Source organism: Pelodiscus sinensis, chromosome 18 (genome assembly GCF_049634645.1).
Source record: "Pelodiscus sinensis isolate JC-2024 chromosome 18, ASM4963464v1, whole genome shotgun sequence".
In the NCBI taxonomy this organism is placed as follows: domain Eukaryota; kingdom Metazoa; phylum Chordata; order Testudines; family Trionychidae; genus Pelodiscus; species Pelodiscus sinensis.
Window position 1 is genome coordinate 2,366,543 of NC_134728.1, and position 22,734 is coordinate 2,389,276.

At 55.1% G+C, this 22,734-nt stretch overlaps 1 protein-coding gene across 1 annotated transcript in view; it reads right to left on the reverse strand.

Moving 5' to 3' along the window:
- Positions 1-216: 216 nt before the first annotated feature.
- Positions 217-22,734, reverse strand: part of RSPO4 (R-spondin 4) — a 30,888-nt gene continuing 8,370 nt past the window's right edge. The window contains exons 2-5 of the mRNA XM_075900895.1: positions 12,671-12,859; positions 12,186-12,329; positions 9,455-9,640; positions 217-2,836 (exon numbers count right to left, since the gene is read on the reverse strand). Of these exons, the coding sequence (XP_075757010.1) occupies positions 2,757-2,836; positions 9,455-9,640; positions 12,186-12,329; positions 12,671-12,859 (599 nt within the window). The 3' untranslated portion in view covers positions 217-2,756. The remainder of the gene's footprint in view (positions 2,837-9,454; positions 9,641-12,185; positions 12,330-12,670; positions 12,860-22,734) is intronic.

Below are 22,734 nucleotides of genomic sequence, written 5' to 3' on the forward strand. Positions count from 1 at the left end.
GATTTTTGATTGGTTGGGGTTGGGAGACAGGGCATAATTTGGCCAGGCAAATTAGCCTGGAGTAGACACCCATCTCTGCTCCCCCCAGCCACAGACCCTGGCCTCCCGCCCCCGGAAGGAATGGAGACCACTGCAGCCACGACCTTCAGCAAGGCAAAAATCAATTCCCAACATTCTCCGTGAGCAAAAATGCGATGCACACGCTGCAGGGTTTAATATATTTATTGACTAGTAAAGCAATCAACCCGCTGCCCTTTTGGATGCAGTACGGGGTGATACACAAACCCAAATGGTTAGAATCCTCGATGCTTTTGAACGTTGCTTCCCGGTGGGAAAGTAACAGTGAATTCTCAAGAATACCTGTATCAGTAAGCAGAAAATACAACTAGCCATTCCTTACTTGGCAGTGACACCTAGTGGTGATTGGTAAAAATGACACAAAGCACTCCCTAGGTTATTTTTTCTTTCCCCCCTCCCTTCTTTTTCTGTTATATATTCTCAAGGTTCCCCTTTTTTCCTCCACTCGTCTGAAGAAGTGGGTTTTGTCCACGAAAGCTCATGATACTATATATATACATATATATTTGTGAGTCTCTAAGCCTATGTCTAGACAGAGGGGCTATTTTTGGATACCAGAAGTATCCCGAAATAGCAATTCCGTGTCTTTAAATGCACCCGTTATTTCAAAATATCTTTTGAAATAATGTGCACGCTATTCCGACATCCCTGTAACCCTTGTTCCCCATGGGTTAAGGGCCTTGTTGGAACAGCGCTCTATTTTGAAATAAGATTGAAAAAAGCTATGCGAGTTGTGTAGCGCAAATTGCATCACTTATTTCGAGGTAAGGCTGCTGTGTAGACGCACCTTAAGGTGCCACAGGACCCTCTGGGTCTCGAGGAAATGGTTCGCATCGCTAACCGACAAAAAATTAGCAACACATGGCTGTGACAACCCCGTTGTGGTCAAAGCGGGAAGCACAAATTGCTAGGCGCAATACTTTTATTTCAAATAAAATACTCATCTTAAACTAGAATAAGAAAAAATATAGCTGCTGAAAAGACATTTTAAATACATATTTTCTAGAAATAAATTCTATATTTCATATATATATATATATATAATATATATATTTATTTATATAGACAGTAGAACCTAATTTGCCAGAATCACAGAAATGAGTTAGAATGCTAGAAGGCATCTGACCCTGCTTGGAGAAGTTGAGGGTGTGGGCATGGCTGGAGAAGGCCCTAAAGTACAAAGCCTAAATCTGGAGCCAGGGCTGAGAATTTCCAGAGTTTGGGGAGCAGTTTAGATCTCGTTTGGGTTCGGTCCCAGCTCTCGCGTATCTCACTGTCATTCTACAGAACAATTCTTGCTTCGCTGAAATGCTATAACGTCCCCCACGTCACGTCCCCTTCCCGCCCTAGGGAATCTGGAATGCTGCCCTAAGCGATTCCGACAGCCACACGGCTCTCAGGGAGGGACTCTCGGGGGAGTTTGCGTCTCAATCTCCTGAGATCCCTCCCTTAAACTCTCCTGCCGACAGGTGAAAGCTGCCAGGAGGCTGGACCTGGACAGCGAGAGCCGCCACCCTGCCTGGCGCCCTGTGTGGGTTTGGTTAGGGGACACGTCTTGGTGACACCCATATTTGTTGAATTTGCAGCTACTGTCTCACCCCTTCTGCATGTCCACACTGCAGGGTCTCCAGATCCCCGCAGGGCACGTCCAGGGGCCGATTTTGCCTTCGTGGCCGGCAGAGGGGCCTGTAACCTGAGCCCCGCCATGCAGGGCTAACACCCTTGGGCTCCGGCTGTGACAGTGGGCCGGGGGCTTCAGCCCCTCGTCCCAGCACGTCTAACACCAGCCCTGGCTACCCCATAGAAAGGGGGTTGCGACCACTTTGGGGCCCTGACCCCCTGTCCGAGAACTGCTGGGCTGAGCTATTCAGCCGGGGGAAATGTTTTTCAGTCACTTGGCTCTGTTTCCGCCTTGAAGCTCATTTCTAACCCGCAGCTCAGACGGCTGCGAGGCCACGGCAGGGGCCTGAAGGCGCTGGGAGGGAGATGGAGCCTGGCTGAGGTGTAACGTAGCCAGGATGGGGCTCTTCGAGAGAGTTTCTCCCCAGCTTCTGGTAACAGGCCACTGGGCGCCGTCCGTCGCAGGCGTTCCGCTCTGCTTCCAGTGTGGGGGGGACCAGCCAGGTGAACCCAGCCTGAGGCCTGCCAGCCGCGTGTCCATCGAAGGCCCCACTGGCTGTTTCTGTGGGGCAGCAGCGCTGGGCGCCGGCGCCGTGTGGTGACAAACCGCCCCTCTCCATCCATAAAGGTGGAGGGTCTTTCTGTGCCCTTCCATGAGGGCCTCAAAGCTCCTCTTCCCCCCAAAATAGAATTCAGGCAGCAGCGCTTCCGCGTGCGCCGTCACCTCACCCCCGCAGGCAGCCGGCTCTGGGGGCGCCAGAGACGGAGCCGACCTGTCAGGATGCCTGGGGGCAGGGGAGAAGCCAGAGCTGCGCCGGCGCCATCCAGCTGCCAATCCGAACTTCGGAAGGGGAAATGTTTTACAGGCTGCAAACGGCCTCTAAAGAAGTGCGGGGGTGGGGACTGTGCAATATTCGGAGGAAAAGGGGGAGAAAGAAAAGCCAAGAAGGAAAAATGCTGCTGAGACCTCCAGGGTGAAGACTCCTTCTGTGTCCGATGGTGCTCCCATGAGGCCCCGGCAACACGGACTCCCGCAGTCCGACCTGCGAGGACGCTGGCTAGGTGCCCGCCAGCAAATCTGCCTTCTGCTTCTTCTGTTTCTTTTCCCTTTTCATTTTCTTGATGCTCTCCGGCTTCTCTGCAACACAGAAACAAGGGCGGGTTGGCTTGGGAGGCCAGGAATGCCTTCGAAACCTGGGTTTACTTCTCGGCCCGCTGCTGCGAAGTTTGTTTGGGAACAGATAGTTTGTGCAAGGAGAAGAGTCAGTGGGTTGAAACAGGAGCCTGGGAGCCCCACCCTCCATCCAGCCCAGCAGCACTCTCGGGGTCTTCTCCTAAGTCCCACATTGACTGGCTTTGTGCCCTTGGGATGGTTCCTGAGTCGCTTTGTTGAGACCTCAGTTTTCCTATCTGTGAAATGGGTAAAAAAAATACTGTTGCCCTTCCCCCGCATCTACTGAGGTAAGGATGGGTGGCCTGAGCTGGAACTCAGGATTCAGACTCCTGCTCTGTCCCAGGCACCCAGGGTGACCGGAGGCAGTCCACTTAGTCTCTCTGGCCTCAGTTTTCCTATCTGTGAAATGGGAGGATAGAGCCCATCCCCAACCTGGTCCCTGGCCCCACCTCTCTCTTCACAGGCAGAGCAGGCCCGGGCGGCAGCTCCACCTTCAGCCCAAACTCAGAGCAGCGAGGGCCAGCGGTTGGCTGGCAAAGTTCCTAGCGAGGCTCTTTGAGCCAAAAGCTCCATGGAAGTCAGAGTGGTCACCCCAGCAAACAGCCTGGCCAAGAGGCAGAAAGGGGCCAGATGTGCCTCTGGGCCCCCCAGCTCACGTCAGTGGTGCCTCTTGGGCACCCTGGGGGCCGAAGGAGGAAAAAGCAAAAGGATAAAAGGGGGAGGGGAAGCGGATGCATAAAACCAGAGCAGGGCCCACCTCTGGGATTTGAGCACTGCCTCTGGGGATTCAGATGCTGCCTCTGGGATTGAGGTCCTGCCTCTGGGATCTGGGCACTGCCTCTGGAATTCAGGCATCCCCGCCTTTCTGAGTTGGGAATAGGGGTGCTCAGTTCAGACCCCCCTCTGCCACAGAGAGGACTCTGGTTATGTCTACACTGCAGTGCTATTTTGGGCTACCGGAGGTATCCCGAAATAGCTATTCCGCTTCTTTTGAGCGCGGCCGTTAGTTCGAACTATAACGGGCTCGCTATTCCGACGTCCCTGCAAACCTCATTCCACGAGGAGTAAGAGCTGTTTCGGCATCGCGCTTTATTTTGAAATAAGCGCTGTGTAGACAGCGCCAAATTTCGAAATAAGCTTTTTCGAAATTGACTCGAAATAAGCGACGCTGTTTGCGTCGCTCCAAAGGCGTAGCTTATTTCGAGCTCCGGGTGCAGTGCAGACGCACCCTATGAGAACAGCACAGATGGGACCCCACCCTCTCTCGAGCAGGAGGCGGGGCATTCAGGAGCAGTGTGTGTGTGTGTGTGTGTGTGTGTGTGTGGTTTAAGGAGAGACCCGCCTGATCCAATGCCCATTGGTGCTGGTGGACTGACAATTTGCTCTGTGCGGGTGGATTTCTTCTCACCTCCCGGGGGCAGGGAGCAGTGCATGCTGGGAGGGCAGGGTATCAAACCGGCTCCACACTGAGCCTGGAGAACAACACGGTGTCCCTCCCAGACACCATCTCATGTGGGGGTGCTAGGACAGCCCCCGGAAGGCCCCCCACCCCCGCCTTGGGCCACCGGCAGCTGCAAAGAGGAAGGGAAGGAGACACGCGGGAGCACGGGAAAGCCGAAGGGAGTGAGGGCCCTTAGAGAGGCGGGACACAAGATTCCCCAGGGAAGCCTGGCATCGTGCCAGACTCCCCACCTCCCGGGGACTTTGGCCGGGGGCGGTAGCAGCTCCCCCCAGATCTGGAATCTGGGCAATTGGGAACACATGAGAATGGCGTTTGCTTGGCGGGCGGCTCCCAGGCCCGGCTGTTCCCGGCTCCGCTCTGCTGCCAGGAGCCCAGCGGCCGCCTGGGGCTTCCCACGGATCCAGAGATTCGTTCTGCGTTTTTCTTCTTGTTTGTGGTCCCAGCCGCACAGCCAAACCCCGAGCGAGCTGCCTCCCGCAGGGTGGGCCCCGTCTGTGGCGTGTGCCAAGAAGGGGGAGGTCATGCAGCGGGGGTGGGGGAGAGAGATGGTCGAAGCTCCCTAAACCTCATAGGTGAGTCCACACGCAAAGAAGCCCCCTAAACAGCTCGCCCAGAACAACCCCACATAGTCTCGCAGGCCACGAGGGCCGGAGCCGAGAGAACAGGGAAGAGTCCCACTGGTTTTAAGGAGTTTAGGCCTGAGCCAAAGGCAATCGACCAAAACAGTTTATTTGAACTAAGGGGTTTATCTCGGATTCCCGCTTCTCTGCCGCGTGTAGACGGGGGCAGTTACTTCGGGCTAGTCAGTTTCCGAAATGGCAAACGGCCAGGAATATGCTAATCAAGCACGGGATATTTAAATCCTGCGCTTCATTAGCAACTTGGTCGCCCTCATTAGCCTCCCTAATTTGAACTAGGGAGCTCGTGTAGACATACCCTTTATTCAGCTTTGGTGAGGCCACATCTGGAGTATTGTGTCCAGTTCTGGGCCCCCCACTACAAAAAGGATGTGGACGCATTGGAGAGGGTCCAGCGGAGGGCAACCAAAATGATTAGGGGGCTGGAGCATATGACTTATGAGGAGAGGCTGAGGGACTTGGGTCTGTTTAGTCTGCAGAAGCGAAGAGTGAGGGGGGATTTGAGAGCAGCCTTCAACTTCCTGAAGGGAGGTTCCAGACAGGATGGAGAGAGGCTGTTCTCAGTAGTGACAGATGGCAGAACAAGAAGCAATGGTCTCAAGTTGCAGTGGGGGAGGTCCAGGTTGGCTATTAGGAAAAACTATTTCACTAGGAAGGTGGGGAAGCGCTGGGCTGGGTTCCCTAGGGAGGGGGTGGAATCTCCATCCCTAGAGGTGTTTAAGTCTCGGCTTGACAAAGCCCTGGCCGGGTTGATTTAGTTGGGATTGGTCCTGCCTAGAGCAGGGGGCTGGACTTGACCTTCCGAGGTCTCTTCCAGTTCTATGGTTCTATGATTCTAGATGGTGCTGGACTTGGTGACTTCTCGAGGGCCCTTCCCATTCCAGTGTGCTATGGCTCTGCGATTCTAGTTCCTCCATCCTCTTTTGGGTCCTTACACCAGAGCCCTTTCCACAGCAGAGATAGCGGGAGGCCTGGGGACCGCACCTGTCATGGTGGCTCTGAAGCTCAAGCTACGTTGACTCAGGAAGGACCCTTTTCAGCCCCCTGGCTCTTGTGTGCCAGCCCTGTAAGGGGGTGGCAGTGAAGCCTGGCACTGAGTCAGTGTTGTTGCTACAGGCTCCCTCCGAGGTGACAGCGGGGCTGTCCTGCCTGGATCTGGTTTGCAGGAGGAGATGGAGATGGTGACGGAATTGCTGTGACAGGAGCAGCACGTCGTTTCAAAAGGTCAGTGACTCACAACCAGAGGAGAAAGCAGAACTCCCCCTAAACTGACGCCACCTGGCTCCCATTACGCGCCCAGTTACTCTCGACAATGCGCTCGGGGGAAGATCACTGCTCAGAGGCATCGTTATTAGGGGAAAATATTTGCAACCTCTTTGATTTCTAACCCAGCCTGAAAGGGCGAAGGAGGAGGAGGAGGCGGGAGAGACGTAAATCGCTCAAACGCCGGGGCCAGGAGCTCTGATCTTCTTCCAAGGGAGACAGACCAGAACTTCTCGCAACCCCTCTTGCTGCCAGTTATTAGGCAGCTATTTCTGCGCGCACTTACAACCCGGCCAATCGCATCCAAGAAATGACCTCAGCTCCCTGCTGGTTTCCATTGGGCCCCGAGTGCCACCAAGGATTTTAAGCACCTGCCCTGTCCTGGGACACTCGTTAGCGGTGGGCTGGGTACAGGAGGTGGTGGCAGGCCTGCGTGGCTGGTAATGAAGGCAAGGAAAGGCTCTGCCTTCCCAGAATTGCCTACATGCCCTGGCAGCTCGTTGGGGAGGGCCAGGTTTGGGGACAGGCCAGGGCTGCAGCATGGCAGCCCCAGCCCTCCACCTGGCCAGGAAAGATCCGGCTGAGGGTGGGAGGGGCTTGACTCCAGGGGCGGGGCCTCAGGAGAAAGGGGCGGGGCCTCAGGAGGAAGGGGCGGAGCTGGGACTTGCCTTTCTCAGCTGGGCCTTCATCCACCGCCCATGGTGGCAACAGAGGGGTCTAGGTCTTTGCAGCAGCAGGCAATCCCTGAATCTGGAGGCGCCCTAGGCTGGACAGTGGAACGGGGCAGGGTTGGACTTTGAGTGCAGGGTGGATTTCCTGGCCTGGGAAGGGAACGTGAGAGCCAATTTAGCCCAAACCTCTCTGGGTTGCGTCCCTGGTCAGGCTCATTTTGCAAGACACCGATCAGAAATCGCCGTCATCACGCTCAATGTTAATTTTGCAAACGTGCATGTAGCTAATACTTTGCCGCTCCAGCGAGCGTTTTATCCAAGGACCGCGAACTGCTGCACCCCTAGGTGGGGGTGTTGGCCCCAGAAATTGGTGTGGGGGGAGCCATGTGGGGTATTGAATGGGAGCTTGTTGTTTTCTGATCCTGTGTACACTGTTTATGTGAGTACATAATGTCTGTGTGTGTAGATCTGTAATCTGTGTAGAAACTGAAGATTTCCCTGCATGTGGTTAAGCATTGGGCAGGGCCGAGCCTGTGGAGCCTGTGGACATGCTAATTACCTGTGGGACAATGGTTCTCAATGGGCCAAAGACACACCCAAAGAATGGGGGCTGTCCTGAGAGCAGCCAGCAGGGAACACAGAGAGGCTGAGGACCAGGTGACCTGCTACATACTGGAAGAGGCCAGGAAGGAGTATAAAGAGGCCATGTGGTCGATGCCATTTTGTTCTCAGCTCAGCACTTCATCCCAGAGGCAGCACTGCAGGGATTGAAGAGCCCGGAAGACCTGGGAACCCATCCTGATCATAGGATGTGCAATAAGGACTTGTAACCAGCAGCTGCAACATCTCTGCTAGAGCCTGCATCGAGGACTGGGAGATTCGGTGCATGTAACGTACTGTACTTTAATAACCTTACTCTCATGCTTTTCTTTCCTGTAATAATAAACCTTTAGATATAGATTCTAAAGGATTGGCCCAGCGTGATTTGTGGTAAGGTCCAGAGGGTAAATTGACCAGGGATCTGTGGCTGGTTTCTTGGAACCGGACAGAACTTGTTCGGGGTAGGTGGGATTGGGTGCTAGGACCCCCCACCTGTGTATGAGGCCCGGGGCCATCTGGGGCACGGATATTGCTGGGGTGTCGGAGGGGTTTTGCTCGGGAGGCTTCAGGCAGGCTGCTGAAGCGCTCTGTGGGACTGGTTTGTGGCCTGTGTGGAGAGGTCGCCAGTCGGGGGCTGTAAGTAGCCCCGGATTTGAGCAATTCGCCCTGAGTGGACGCCCTTAGCTGTGCCCAGACATGGCCTGGTCCATCACAGTTGCGTCCCTGGTCAGGCTCATTTTGCAAGACACCGATCAGAAATCGCCGTCATCACGCTCAATGTTAATTTTGCAAACGTGCATGTAGCTAATACTTTGCCGCTCCAGCGAGCGTTTTATCCAAGGACCGCGAACTTCCAAGCTGTAATGTCTATCGTGCCTCACTCCTTGGCTCTGAGCCAGGGCTTTGGCAGATGGAGAAACTGAGGCAGCGAGCAGCATGGTGATTCACTCAAGGTCCATGAAGCAGTAGCAAAGCCTGGACTAGAATCCTGTGGTTTTCACTGTGCTATTTAACAAAACACCCCGCACGCAACAGCCTCTGAGCTTGGCAAAACTGGCCCCCTTCCTTGGGTTTGGCAGCCTCCTGTATTTTGCTGCTTTGGCGGAAGAAGGCCTTGTGGGTAGCTCCACCATTATTTTTAGTACTGCTAGCAGGAGCCTGCAGCCAGCCGTCCTTTGGGTTTATGGGGCCCTGCGCAGGGCTGTTAATGGTGCCCCTGTGCCCCACATGTGCATGGGTGTGTGATGATTTTTAGAGAGTAGTTAACTAGACCCTCTCTGGAGGAAACAGAGCTACAGGCCAGGGATAGGAAGAGGGTGGACATTAAGACCCAGCGGTGTCCCGAATTTTCAGGTGCCCTACGTAGCTCTGCATTCTGCATATGGGCGAGGGCATCCCTGCCAGCAGCTGTTGGCCTGGGCTCCATGGCTTGTGTGCCCAAAGGGAGCTGAGTTCAGTTCTTGGCTCTGCCGCAGCCTTTCCCGGGGAAGTCTGATCAATTATAGATGCTTCCAGGCTGGGCTGTTCTGACTGTCTCTGGTTGATCTTCAAGCCACAGCCAGGCACTCACAGACCCCGGTGCTGATCACACCGCGGCCGCCTGTTTGTGCGGCTGTTGGCTAGGCTGCCAGAAGAACCCCCCCAGGAAAAGGACAGATTGCAGGGCCAGCTCTGGGGCTGCTTCACACATGCAGAAGCTTGTGCAAGCGCCGTTTTTGTCATCGCCGGATGGGCCGTGAACACAGGCCTGGGCTGATTTCAAAGATGGGATCTGTGGGCACCACCGACGTGCAGTTCTGGGGAAATCAGATTCAACCGGCACCCGCCTTTTTTGACCGTGGAAAGACATCGACGAGGTTTGAGCCTGAATTTCCCCTAAACGACTCTAACTACAGTCTGCTTGGCCAGACAGCTTGGGTATCATCTCTTTCCACACCCCAGGCCTCACCTCCAGGACAGTACTTCCTCATTCGGCACTTCCTGGATTCCAGCAGGGCCGGGCAGGTCACTGCCTCCTCTTTGGCACTCTGGACGACTTCGCGCATCCGGGTCTCCACTCCCCACTTGCAGCCGCATGTTCTCCCCTCGTGGCTGCAGGGGCTCCATTCGCTCCAGGGCCCCATCTCGCACATCTCTGGCAGGGGCAAGAAAGAGAGCAGTGAGACCTCAGCAGGCCCTACGGTGGCCTTTCCAGAAGTGACCTTTTGCCTCCCGCTCGACAGGCCAAGTTTTTGTGTGCGCAGGCTTTCAGATGTATGTGCCAAACCCCAGGCAGCCAGATGCCTGCAAGCACAGCGGGAGGGCAGGGACGGGGGCGGGGGGGGGGGGGGGAATGCTCTTACTCCTGGGGGAATTTTGCCACATTGCATGTGCACAGAATCCACGTTCCCCGCAGATTTCTTTGGTTCCCCGCAGAAAAATTAATTCTGATGGGGAAACAAAGGGAAGCGGCGAGAGCGTTACGTGCCCTTTGCCGGCACCACAAGGCTCCTTGAGTCGCTGATGAAGGGGTGGAGGGCTTGGCAGTTTTGACTATGAGACAGAGAGACACTCGGTCCCTCTGTTGTAGCTTGCTCAGCATGGAGGGGCAGGGCATCGGGGTGCTTCTGAGGAGATAGGCGGGGGCCAGGCTCTGTCCTCTGAGGCAGAGCAGAATGTAGCAGCCTCCTTGCTTAGAGGATTGTTCCCACTGTCTTTGTGAATTCCCACCGGAGTCTAAACCAGGTGGCAAAGTTTTAATGCCGTCGTTTCCCCTAAGCTGCGTGGCCGTGCAGCTGCATGGCTTCCTGTTAAGCCTCATGCAGGGGCTCAGGGCTGTAGCCAGGAGAGACACCTCTCCCAAGCCCTGAAGCTGCCAGGGCCGATGGGGGTGGGGGGGGGGGGAGAGGGGACAGGAAGGAGCCCCTCCCTGCCAGCCCCAGCAGGGAGCCACCCAGGTAAACCTGTGTCCCAACTTAGCCCTGCCTTGAGCCCCCTTAGGCTGAGCACCCTCCTGCACCCCAAAGCCCACATCCCCTTCCAGAGCCTGTGTCCCCTCCTGCATCCCTGAGCCCGTCCCCAAACCTGGAGCCCTTGCCTGCACCCCAAACCCTTCCTGCTTAGCTCCACCCCAGACCTGCCCCCCCCCCCGCCAATCCTCTATCCCAGCCCTGAGCCCCTCAACCCCAGCTCCAATCCAGAGCCTGCACCCCCAGCCGGAGCCTTCAAACTTCTGCACCCCAACCCTCTGCCCCAACCCAGAGCCCCCTCCCACACTCAGAACCCTTTGGCCCCACCCCCGCCACACGAATGTTGTTCTGTGCACCAATAGGAAGGTGACGTGTCTCACACCCCCTCTGTGTCACACGTCCCCACCCCAGAGAGAAAATTCATTCTGCTCAGGGTGGGGAAAAATTCGAGGGAAGCCTGTTTAAAGCTCCTTTACGTAGCCGGAGTGGTGTAAAGGACAGTGTGGCCCTGGACACGCCTACGGTGCTTTGGTGATTAGAACTCAACTGAATTTAGACTGAAAAAATTCCTCTCCAGATGTGCTCCCTCACCTGTTCGCTACAGACCTGTCCAGGGATGGCCAGTAGCCGGTATAACCTGAGGGCCCCCAACCCTCACTTGCTGGTCCATTCCCTCTGCTGTCACACCGCACACCTGGCTGCATAGATTTGTTCTCGAGTAACGTGAAATAAAGGGTCTTGGCTCCATTACTGCTCGACAAGGGGGTTGGGGATGTTCTCCAGGGTGCCCCTCCCCCGCTCTGCACCCATTGCCTTGGAGTTTCAATAAATGACCAAAATCATTGAAACCAGCCTGGTTTGACACATAAAATACGCAGCATTGTGCAGACTGCTAAGATATTGTGCACAGAATGTTTTGTTTTTCGGGCGTCGAATTTTTAATGTTTGGGGGCAGAATTGTAATTTTTTGTGTACGGAATTCTTAAGTTTTATGGAGTAGCATTCTTATTTGTTTGGCAAAGAAGTCTTCTTTTTTTGGTGCAGAATTTTTAATTCTTGTGGTGCAGAATTCTTAAATGTTTGGCCCAGCATTCTTAATTTTGGGTGCAGAATTTGTAATGTTTTGGCGCGGAACTTTTCATTCTTTTGGTACAGAATTTTTAATTTTTTTGGCCCAGAATTCTTAATTTCTTGGTGCAGAACTTTGAATTTTTTGGCCCGGAATTCTTAATTTTTGGGGTGCAGAATTTGTAATGGTTTGGCACAGAACTTTTCATTCTTTTGGTGCAGAATTTTTATTTTTTTTTGGCCCAGAATTCTTAATTTCTCGGCACAGAATTTGTAATGGTTTGGCACAGAACAACATCCCCTCTCCCCCAAGAGTAATGGTGCATTCAGACTTGCAGAGTCCACAGCCCGGGGCTTTGGGAAAACATACCCTCCCCGGTCACCCTGGTGTGCCTGGGACACTTCCCCAAAGCTCACTTATGCCCGTAGGGTCTTGCCTGGGGTGCCAATGGGCTTTGCAGCGGGCTCGTGACCAGCCATTGGAATGCCCTGAGCATGGGCAAGGCTGGCAGAAATGTGGCTCTGGACAGAACACCTGGATTTGTGGCTGGGGGGTGCCGGGCCCGTGGGGAATTGCTCAGGAATCAGCACAGGTGCGGGAAAGCCGGGGGAGCTGGTGAGGTGCTCCCCAAGGGAGAAGCAGCGGACAATGCCCAGCCTTACCCTGGCATTCCCGGGTGCTGGGCCGGGCCGTGGTGTTCGGTGGGCACGTGCCCAGGCACTTCCCTTTGTGCAGGTAAAACGTCTCTTTGCACTTCATGCAGAAATCTTTGCTGAAGCAGCTCTCGCAGCTCGGCGAGCGGCACTCTGCAGGGAACAAGGGGAGAGACGCGGTAGGGACGGCAGAGCAGGGCTCCCTCCAGTGTACACCCGCTTGGCAATGCTGAATCCCTCCCCCTTGCAGTGATGCAGAAAGGTGAGGTAGCTCCTCCCCCGCCCCCCATCACACAGCAGAGCAATGGCGGAGCAAGAACTAGAACCTAGCGCTCTGACCACTAGGCTGCCCTGCTCCCCATGCACTGTCAAGCTGACTGAGGAGGCAGGGGAGGAAGAAGGGGAATCCGGACTCCCCTGCGCGCCGAAGGGCCAGCGCGTTGGCTCGTGGGGCCCGGCGGGGGAGGGCGGCGGCTCGTGGCAGGGCGACGTACTTGTGCATCTGTTGACCTCCTGGCCTCGCACCCCGAAGTACCCGGGTGGGCAGGCGTGCACGCACGCCCCGTACTGGCGGATCCCGTCCCTCCAGATCAGCAGGAAGAGGCGCTGCTGGCAGGCGACGCAGCCGTTATCCTCCGAGCACATGACGCAGCCTGTGCAATTCTCAAACAAGGCAGCGCTCGCTGCAAGAGAAAAATGAGCAGAAAGGTTGTGGCCAGAGCCGCCCTTAGGAGTTGTGAGCCCTACGCAGGGCTACTAAACAGGTGCCCCTCGGCCCCATGGCAGCCGGGAGGTAGGTGGGAGGCAATGTATTCTGTAGAGCTGCGATTTGATCATCTCCAGACACACAGTAATGACATAGTTTTAAAAGGAATTGTAAACTTCTGGAGCTTAACACAGTAAATTCCGAAAGGGGCAGGATAGAAAAGTTTAGAAAAGAGGAGCCTGAGGGGGGATAGGATAGAGGTCTATAAAATCATGAGTGGTGTGGAGAGGGCCGATAAAGAAAAGTTATTTATTAGTTCCCTAAATAGAAGAACTAGAGGACACCAAATGAAGTTAATGGGGAGCAGGTTTAAAACTAATAAAAGAAAGTTCTTCTTCACACAGCGTGTTGTCAACCTGTGGAACTCCTTGCCAGAGGAGGCTGTGAAGGCTAGGACTATAACAGAGTTTAAAGAGAAGCTAGATAATTTCATGGAGGTTAGGTCCATAAAAGGCTATTAGCCAGGGGATAAAATGGTGTCCCTGGCCTCTGTTTGTCAGAGGCTGGAGAGGGATGGCAGGAGACAAATCGCTTGGTCATTGTCTTCGGTCCACCCTCTCTGGGGCACCTGGTGCTGGCCATTGTGGGCAGGCAGGCTACTGGGCCAGATGGACCTTTGGTCTGACCCAGTACGGCCGTTCTTATGTTCTTATGATAGACCTGGGGTTGGCAAATGCCTGTAAAACAGCATCATGCCCCCGGGAATGGCTCTTTCCCAGGTCCAGCTGGTTGCTCTGGCAGGCTTTTCCCTTGTACATGGACTAGCTCCTCTCCGGAGGACACTGAGGCACAGACCAGGGATAGGAAGAGGCGGGCATTAAGACCCAGCGGTGCCCCAGATTTTCAGGTGCCCATTTGGGGCCCTGGCTGTGGCCATCAGCTGGTGCATTCGAAGGAGCTAGGAGCAGGGGGAGGGAAAAAGGAAGGAACAAACAACACCAAGCTTTTTGTCCTACGTAACGCCCATCGCCCAAGGCTGGGCTGAAAGGCACCAAATGCAGCACCCAGTGGGACCCAGGAGGAGTTAGCTTAGGGCTCTCCACTGCGCCCATCTCCCCGGTGTCTGCCCATGATGTGTGATGTTAGGGGCTGTGCCTTTAAGGGCTGAGCGTCCCAGACACAGTCCCGGGGAGCTGCTGTGCAGCTCTGGGTGGGGTTTTTGAACCCACAGGCCAGCCAGTTGGAATTGGACCCAGGTGAAAGCAGAGAGCTCTTGTGAGCACGTTCAGTGCTGAGCAATGCCTCCTGTAATTTCCCATCAATGTGTAGAATACATTTTGTTCTGTGCACCAAGGCATGTGGGAATGTGCACCACCCGCAGAAACACCTGCTGCCGGGCATGAGCGCTCTGCTAATCAGCGGGGCAGCATTTGACTCTCTTCTGGGTGGCTGCCCATGCACTCAGCTTCGCGGGAGCCCCGCTGGGGCACCAGCCATGCCTCATTCAGTTGTGGCAGAGGAAGGTGCAAGAATCCCTGCAGCAGGCCAGGAGGGGGTTGAACCGCTTCTCAGCCCCCCCCATGCAGGCTACACCCAGGTGGGAGCTCTCAGCTGGGCTTCCCCACTCACACTTCCCCCCTCCCTTCCCAGCACTGGCCTCCGCTCCACCCCTTTAAGGCTCTCACGCCTCTGCCCCCTGTTCCCAGCTCTGCACCTGGGCACTGGCGTGCGGCCTGCGTGCGTTCGCCCTGGCGATGGGACGCTGCAGACAGAACCCCGGGGAAAGGGGGTTCCAGCCCCACTGCCTCCTGCAGGTAGACTTGCTCCGGAGGGCTGGTGCGCCCCCAGCCCAGCCAGCGGCCCCTCCTGCGCCCTTTAGCATCATAGAACCATAGAGCTGGAAGAGACCTCAGAAGGTCAAGTCCAGCCCCCTGCTCTAGGCAGGACCAATCCCGACTAAATCAACCCGGCCAGGGCTTTGTCAAGCCGAGACTTAAACACCTCTAGGGATGGAGACTCCACTACTCCCCTAGGGAACCCAGCCCAGCGCTTCCCCACCTTCCTAGTGAAATAGTTTTTCCTAATAGCCAACCTGGGCCTCTCCCACCACAACTTGAGCCCATTGCTCCTTGTTCTGCCACCTGCCCCCACTGAGAACAGCCTCTCTCCATCCTCTTTGGACCCCCCTTCAGGAAGTTGAAGGCTGCTCTCAAATCCCCCCTCACTCTTCGCTTCTGCAGACTAAACAGACCCAAGTCCCTCAGCGTCTCCTCGTAGGTCATATGCTCCAGCCCCCTAATCATTTTGGTTGCCTCCGCTGGACCCTCTCCAATGCATCCACATCCTTCCTGTAATTGGGGGCCCAGAACTGGACATGATACTCCAGATGTGGCCTCACCAGAGCCGAGTAAAGAGGAATAATGACATCTCTGGATCGACTGGCCATGCTCCTCTTAATGCAACCTAATATGCCATTCGCCTTCTTGGCTACAAGGGCGCCCTGTTGACTCATCTCCAGCTTCTCATCCACTGTAACCCCCAGGTCCTTTTCTGCAGAACTGCTGCTTAGCCATTCAGTCCCCAGCCTGTAACTGTGCTTGGGATTCTTCCGTCCCAAGGGCAGGACTCTACACTTGTCCTTGTTGAACCTCATCAGATTTCTTGTGGCCCAATCCTCCAATTTGCCTAAGTCACTCTGGACCCTATCCCTGCCCTCCGGTGTATCTACCTCTCCCCCTAGCTTAGTGTCATCCGCAAACTTGCTGAGGGTGCAATCCATCCTCTCATCCAGGTCATTAATAAAGAGGTTGAACAAAACCGGTCCCAGAACTCAACCTTGGGGCACTCCGCTAGAAACCGACCACCAGCCTGCCATCGAGCTGTTGATCACTACCCGCTGGGCCCGGCCTTCTAGCCAGCTTTGCTACAGGACTCCTGGCCACAGCTGGGAAGAAGCCCAGCCCCCATCTGCACCCCCTCTGTGGCGGGTTCAGCCCAGGCTGTCCGCTGTCCGGATTGCGGGGTGGGAACGAGGACGCCCCCTGATTTCACACGGGCTGCGTGGCTTTTGGAGCCACTGGCCGGAGTTTGGGCGGGTGCCATGGAAGCGACGGGCTCATGGCTCTTAGGCTCCCAACAGCTGTTGGCCTGTCGTGACTGCGCGAAATCGCATGACGTGAATTTCACCTTTTGTCTTTCCAACATTCCTGTTGGCTTCCAGTGGCCAGCACTACAACCCCCTCGGCATTTCCCCTACACCATTCACCCCAAGCACCACACGGATGCTAATGAACCCGGAGCTGCCTGTGCGGGTGGGGTACATAAAGCTCCATAAATCCAGGCCCAGCAAATTAGCCAGGCAGGAATCCGAAGGGAAGATTTTTCAGGACATTGCATGTGGCAAAGGGAAGTAAATACCAACTGAAATGTACCGCATGGGCCAGCCCTTGCAATTCTTGCCTAGCCTGGAGGCAGGCCAAATTCCACAGGAGTTGCGTGAGTTCGGCACTTGATAGGAGTGCTAGTTAAGTAGGGACTAAGGCCCTAATTCTGCAAAGCATGTAAGTCCATGATTCATTTGACATTTCAGAGGGATTTAAGCACATGCCAATGCAAAGAGCTCCACACAGGGAGGAACAATCCATTGCACTCATAGGCTGTGTCTAGACTGCATCCCTTTTCCAGAAAAGGGATGCAAATTAGACACATCGCAATTGCAAATGAAGTGGTGATTTAAAATCCTCCCGCTTCATTTGCATAAACATGGCTGCCACTTTTTTCCGGCTCAGAGCTTTGCCGGAAAAAAGCGCCAGTCTAGATGGGGATCTTTCGGAAAATAAAGCCTTTTCCATAAGATCCCTTATTCCTTATTTTAAGAGGAATAAGGGATCTTTCGGAAAAGGGATGCAGTCTAGACACAGCCATATAGAATGGGAAGCGACTATCTAGGAAGGAGTCCTGCAGAAAGGAATCTAAATATGAGTCAAGCGTGTGATGCTGTTGCAAAAAGAAACAAATATCCTTCTGGGATGTATTAACAGGGGTGTTGTGAGCAAGACACGAGAATATCAGAGGGGTAGGCGTGTTAGTCTGAATCTGCAGAAGCGACGAGGAGTCCTGTGACACCTTATAGACTAACAGAGGGTATGTCTACACTAGCTCGTTAGTTCGAGCTAGGTAGGCAAATGAGGGCAACCGGAGTTGCAAATGAAGCCTGGGATTTAAATATCCCGGGCTTCATTTGCATGTTCCCGGGCGCTGTCATTTTTAAATCCCCCTTAGTCTGAACTCTGTGCCCACGGCTACACGCGGCACAGAGTAGGTAGTTTGAATTAGAGATCCTAATTCGAACTACCATTACTCCTCGTGGAATAAGAAAAACTTCCTGCCTGTCGGGATAGTTAAACACTGGAATAAATTGCCTGGGGGGTTGTGGAATCTCCATCACTGGAGACATTGAAGAGCAGGTTGGACAGGCGCCCGTCAGGCATGATCTAGAGGGTGCTTGGTCCTGCCAGGAGGGCAGGGGACTGGACTTGATGACCTTTCGAGCATGTGAAATCAAGCCAGAGCAAAGGGGAGCAGGTGCCTGCCACCACAATGTGGCCAGGCCAGAGCCCACCAGGCCTCCACCACCACCACTCACCTTCTGTTCCAGCAGGAAAGTAAGTGGTGGTGAGTGCGGCCACACAGCTCTGCGAACAAGGAGAATGTTGTGTGTGTAGCCGCACAGCTTAGCAGGAACCCAGAGATCGACTGTTGGAGACACTGCGATTGACCGGTGGGTCCCGATCGATGGGTTGGAGACCGCTGAGCACACCCTGTGGAGCTAGGTGGCATTGCACCCAAGGTAGAGAGAAGCCGAGGTACTGAGATGCTAAATCATATAACCCCAATGTCACGCCACAAAAAAGGGCCAGGAAAAGAACCCAGGTGTTCTGACTCTCTTTCCGATATAGCACCTTGGGGGAAACGCTAGGAGCAGGTGGCATCAGAGCGTGTTAAAAAGGAGGGGGCTGGAAGGGGAGAAGCCTTAGAGGCACTGGGGCTGAGGTTTGCTTTAGCCTGGGTCCTGGCACCTGCCAGGCAAGGAGGTTGATGTGAATAGGAGAGAGTCTGGAGCTGCTAGAAGAGAAATACGGCCCATGAAATAAGTTCCGGGATCAGAAAAGGGCAATAGAAACGTTGAGGAGTTTGGAACGGGTCCCATGTGAAGGGAGATTGCAAAGACTGGAACTTTTCAGCTTAAAAAAGAGGAGACTCGGGGGGATAGGGTAGAGGGCTAAAAAGTCATGACCGGTGTGGAGAAAGTGAATAAGGAAAAATTATTTCCTTGTTCCCATAGCGTAAGACCTAGGGGTCACCACATGAAATGAATAGGCAGCAGGTTTCAGACAAACAAAAGGAAGTTTTTCTTCATGCAGTGCATGGTCAACCTGTGGAACTCCTCGCCAGAGGATGTGGTGAAGACCAGGACTTTAACAGGGTTCAAAAAAGAGCTAGATACATTCATGAAGGTTAGGTCCATCCATACTCATTAGCCAGGATGGGTAGGAACGGTGTCCCCAGCCTCTGTTTGTCAGTGAGTGAGAGGGGAGGGATCACTGGGTGATTCCCTCTGGGGCACCTGGCATTGGCCACTGTGGGCAGACAGGACACTGGGCTAGATGGACCTTAGGTCTCACCCAGCCTGGCCGTCCTTATGTTTTCATATCACAAGCAGAGGGAGGCTGATTTCCACCCGGGTCCCAAAACTTTTTCTCCTGCTCAGCATGGACTCACACGCACCCCGGAGTGAGATCCAAGCGGTTTGGTTTTTGCATCATGCCTCGGCCGGCTCTCAGACTTTCTGCCCAGCCTGCCTCGAGTTTAGCAGCCTCATACAGCAACGCGGACTGGTCCTTGACAGCCCCTGCCTCGGCCTTTGCGGCTCCCCTCTAGCTCATGTAACTTTGTGGGGTGTCAGAAGAGACCGTGCCTCCATCTGCCACAGGCCGGTCCCCACAAGGTGCTTACACGCACAAGGTGCTCTCTGGCCACCCGGCTGCCTGACACACGCATGCAAAACGGGGGTGTCCCTATTTGTGAGTGCAGTGAAATGTGGGTGCGAAAACCTGCCGCCTGGCTCAGCTCTGCCTGGCTTCTTAGGACACTAACGGTCCCAACTACTCATGTTCCAGCCACAGTCCCAAGCCAGGATCCCAGAGTCACTGGCTGGTTCTGCCTAGCCGCCTGGCTATGAGACCATTCAACCACATTAAAAGGGAGGCCAGCTGCAGATACAAAAATGCACCCCTACTTTGTAAATGCACCGCACCAAAACAGCTAGCCCAGCCTCTGGCTGGGTCCGGTCACACGGAGAAAGTGGGGGGGGGGCATTTGCTCATAGAAAGGGCGAGACAGTTAAGGCTTTTTAATGAACTCTTATGTTCTGCAGTAACCTCGCCAGAGTCGCTGGTGTGTCTCCAAGCTCACTCTGGAATGGAGCTTATTGCATTCAGCTGGGTTTTTCACAGAGCCAAATCCAAATGAACATTAAATGGACACCATTAAAATCCCAGGATCTAGGGGACTCTACAGATTAATACATCTGGGGTGCGTCTAGACTGGCAAAAACTTGCCGCCTGTCTGCACTGGCTGCTTGAATTTGCACAAGAGCACTGACGATCTAATGTAAGATTGGCAGTGTTCTTGCACAAGAACTCTGACGCTCCCACTCAGGAAAAAGCCCTCTTGCACAAGTGTTCTTGCACAAGAGGGCCAGTGTAGACAGGGACAGGAATTTTTCGTGTAAGAAAGCCCCGATGGCGAAAATGGCCGCCGGAGCTTTCTTGCGCAAAACCGCGTCTATGCTGGGCACAGATGCTTTTGCGCAAAAGCAAATCTTTTGCACAAAGGCACTTGCCAATCTAGATGCTCTTTTGCGGAAATGCTTTTAACGGAAAAGCTTTTCCGTTAAAAGTATTTCCGCAAAATCATGCCAGTCTAGACGCAGCCCTGGGGTTTGATCCAACGCCTGTTAGGAGTCTTCTTGCTCCCTTCAAAGAAGTTTAGACCAGACCCTTGATTCTCTGTGCACTTTCATTGCACCTGACACTTAAACCGCACTGCAGAGGCATGCGTTTGCGAATGGTTACCTACATAAAACTGCAACAGAGTGTGCGGACCGTGCACAAATTTTTTTGTAGCATAAAGACCCGTAAAAAGGTCACTGGCATCTTTAAAAATGGCATGGCCCACGGCCGTGATAGGTCCCGGTCTACTGGCAAAATAGAGTTTAAAGCCAATTAAATGGATTGTGAAAGTGCGGTAAGAGGACCACGTGAGGAATCAGTAAACAGGGGGGCTCTTCTCCGCAGGCCTGGGATGTCATTTGACAAGAATCTCCGAGAACGTTCCAGCTCTATGATTCTATGATTCTATGATTCTAAGGTTAAGACCTGTGAAAATGCAAACAGTTGGGCTCTGATTTTCTTGTCCACTGGCAGGGCTCTGATGGTTTCTGAAGAGCTGCGCCTGGTATCCCAGGATAAGCGGGATCACCCTTCGATTCTTTTCTGCCTAGAAGGGCCGGTCTATGCTGCAGCAGGTCGACTTAAGATACGCAACCCCAGCTACATTAAGTATGGAGCTGGAGTCAATGTATCTTAAATTGCATTTCCGCGCCGTCCCACCACGTGGCAACAGGAGCAAACACTCCTGTTGGCTCCCCTTACTCCTCGTGAGGAGCAGGAGTACCGACGCTGACCGGGGCACCCTCTGAATTTGATTTAGCAGGTCTATACTAGACCTGCTAAATCAAACCCCGGAAGATCGACCGTAGCAGCATCAATCTTCTGCGTGGTGTAGACATGCCGGAAGGGAAGCGTGAAAGGCCACGTGTGTTATCAACGCCAAGACATTGATCTGCCTGCTAGTTTCATAAGCGAGACCCAAACGTGACACTGATTCTATCTGCCTGCTGCCTGGCATTGTACGTTAGGGGTCCCCAGCACTGTGCAAGGGGCACAGTATCGAGCCCAAATTGTGGGTGTGCCTTGCCCGTGCACTAACACCGGGCGGGGGGTAGAGGGGTGGTCCAAAATGTCCCCTAAGTCTCCCAGGAGAGGATCCTGCTCTGTGGGACCAGCCTGCTGTGGTGTAACATCCCGGAGAGCCTGGAGAGCCGGGGAGGCGTCTGGGCAAGGCAGGGGCTGTGTCCCCCAAGGGTGGGCTTTGATCCAGGTTTCCCAGTGGTCTGTAAGCCCAGTTCTTGAATCCTCCTTCAGGGCTGGAACCAGCGCCAGACCTTAGGGCAGCTGCGCACTCCAGCTGGGCCAGGCAGCTGGGGCCCGTTACCCTGGCGCCGATCTCCATCGCCGCTGGCATCCTCCGCCAGGGTGCAGGCGCCAGGACCGCCCTCCCCCTCCGGTGCTTCCCTCCCCAGCCTCACTGCCCCCCCCAGGGTGCGACCGCCCTTTGGAACATCCGGGCCCGCAGCCAGCTGGCGTTACGGAGCCGTTCCTCGTTCCCTGGGCAGCGGCGGGTTCAGATTTCCACCCCCGGCAGCGGCGCCACAGCAGCAAGGGCAGCCTAGGGGGGTCCTGCCCTGGTCTGTCTTCGTGGGGGGCCACATCCAGACGGCACCGAGAGGAGGGGAAAGTCTCCCATGCAGTGGATCAGGCCCGTAGCGCAGGGCGTGACGGGGGGGGGGGGGGGCTAACGCAGGTCCCCCAGCCCCCCAGCAGTTCCGAATATGACAAGGAGAGGCCCTGGCCGGTGGGCAGGGCATCAGGAAAGCAGAAGGGGGTGGGGGCGAGGTGGGGTTGTGCTCTTTGTTAATCCTGCTCTTCCCAGCGAGCGACTGTCCAGCCGCAAGGGAGCCCCCAGCCCGTGCCCAGAAGAGGCTAGAGGCGTAACAGACCAGCCGGAAGTGCCGGGCTTGGGCATCTCAAGGAATGAGCCCCCCCACTGCGGCCCCCTCCCACAGAGCTGCCGCCACCTCTTCCCAGGAGACCCACCCCTTTCCGGCGTGTCACCCACCGCCCTGCGAGGCCCCTTCAGAAAGAGTCTCCGTCCGCCCGGCCCGGGCTGGCTGGTGCTGCGGGCTCTCGGGGGCTGGCTGCTCGCCGTCGACCTGGGAGAACAGGGTGGGGCTAGGGGTTCAGACAAGAGAGGCCGGGGGGGCCTGTACGAATTGGAGACTCTTCCCCAGTTCAGCACAGTGAGTTAAAAGCGGCTGCATTGACGGGGAAATTCACCCCGGAGCCTTGCGCTCCCTTGAACCCTTTGTGGACACTGACGCTCTCTGAAGCCGACCAAGAATGCACAGGGCTGGGATGGAGAGGTTAGCCCTGGGGCCTGGCTAACCTCGAGGAACCCCGGCGGACCGGCAGGGGGACTCTCCAGTGCAGCACCCCGCCACCTGGCTCTGTGCTTCATGCAGCCAGGAAGAGGGAGGCCGGGGCAGGGGAGAGGGGCCCTTCCCTGCCCCACTGGGTCCCGCCAGTCTCAGCACGGCCAGCAGCCAGCCCCCTGCACTGGGCTCCGGTGGAGGCAAGGGGCTGGCCCAGAGAAGTCAGGACCCGTCAGAGCATTTCTCACGCCCGCAGGAAAATCGCCAGGCGTCCGGCTCCCGGCTCCTCCAGCACGAGCCAGCCAGGCAGCCCCGGAGCTGGAGACACCAAGGTGTCCTGAGTCCCAGCCCTGCTGACATGCCAAAGGATTTACAAGGGCCTTTTGCTCTTTCAGGGTGTGAGGATATTTTCTGGCATGAGCCTTGCACAGTTTCTTTGGGAGATGGAAGCAGAGCAGCGGAAAGAAGTTTGGAGTGTCCGGCCTGGCTTGGGAAGAGATCGACAGAAGCAGGTTATG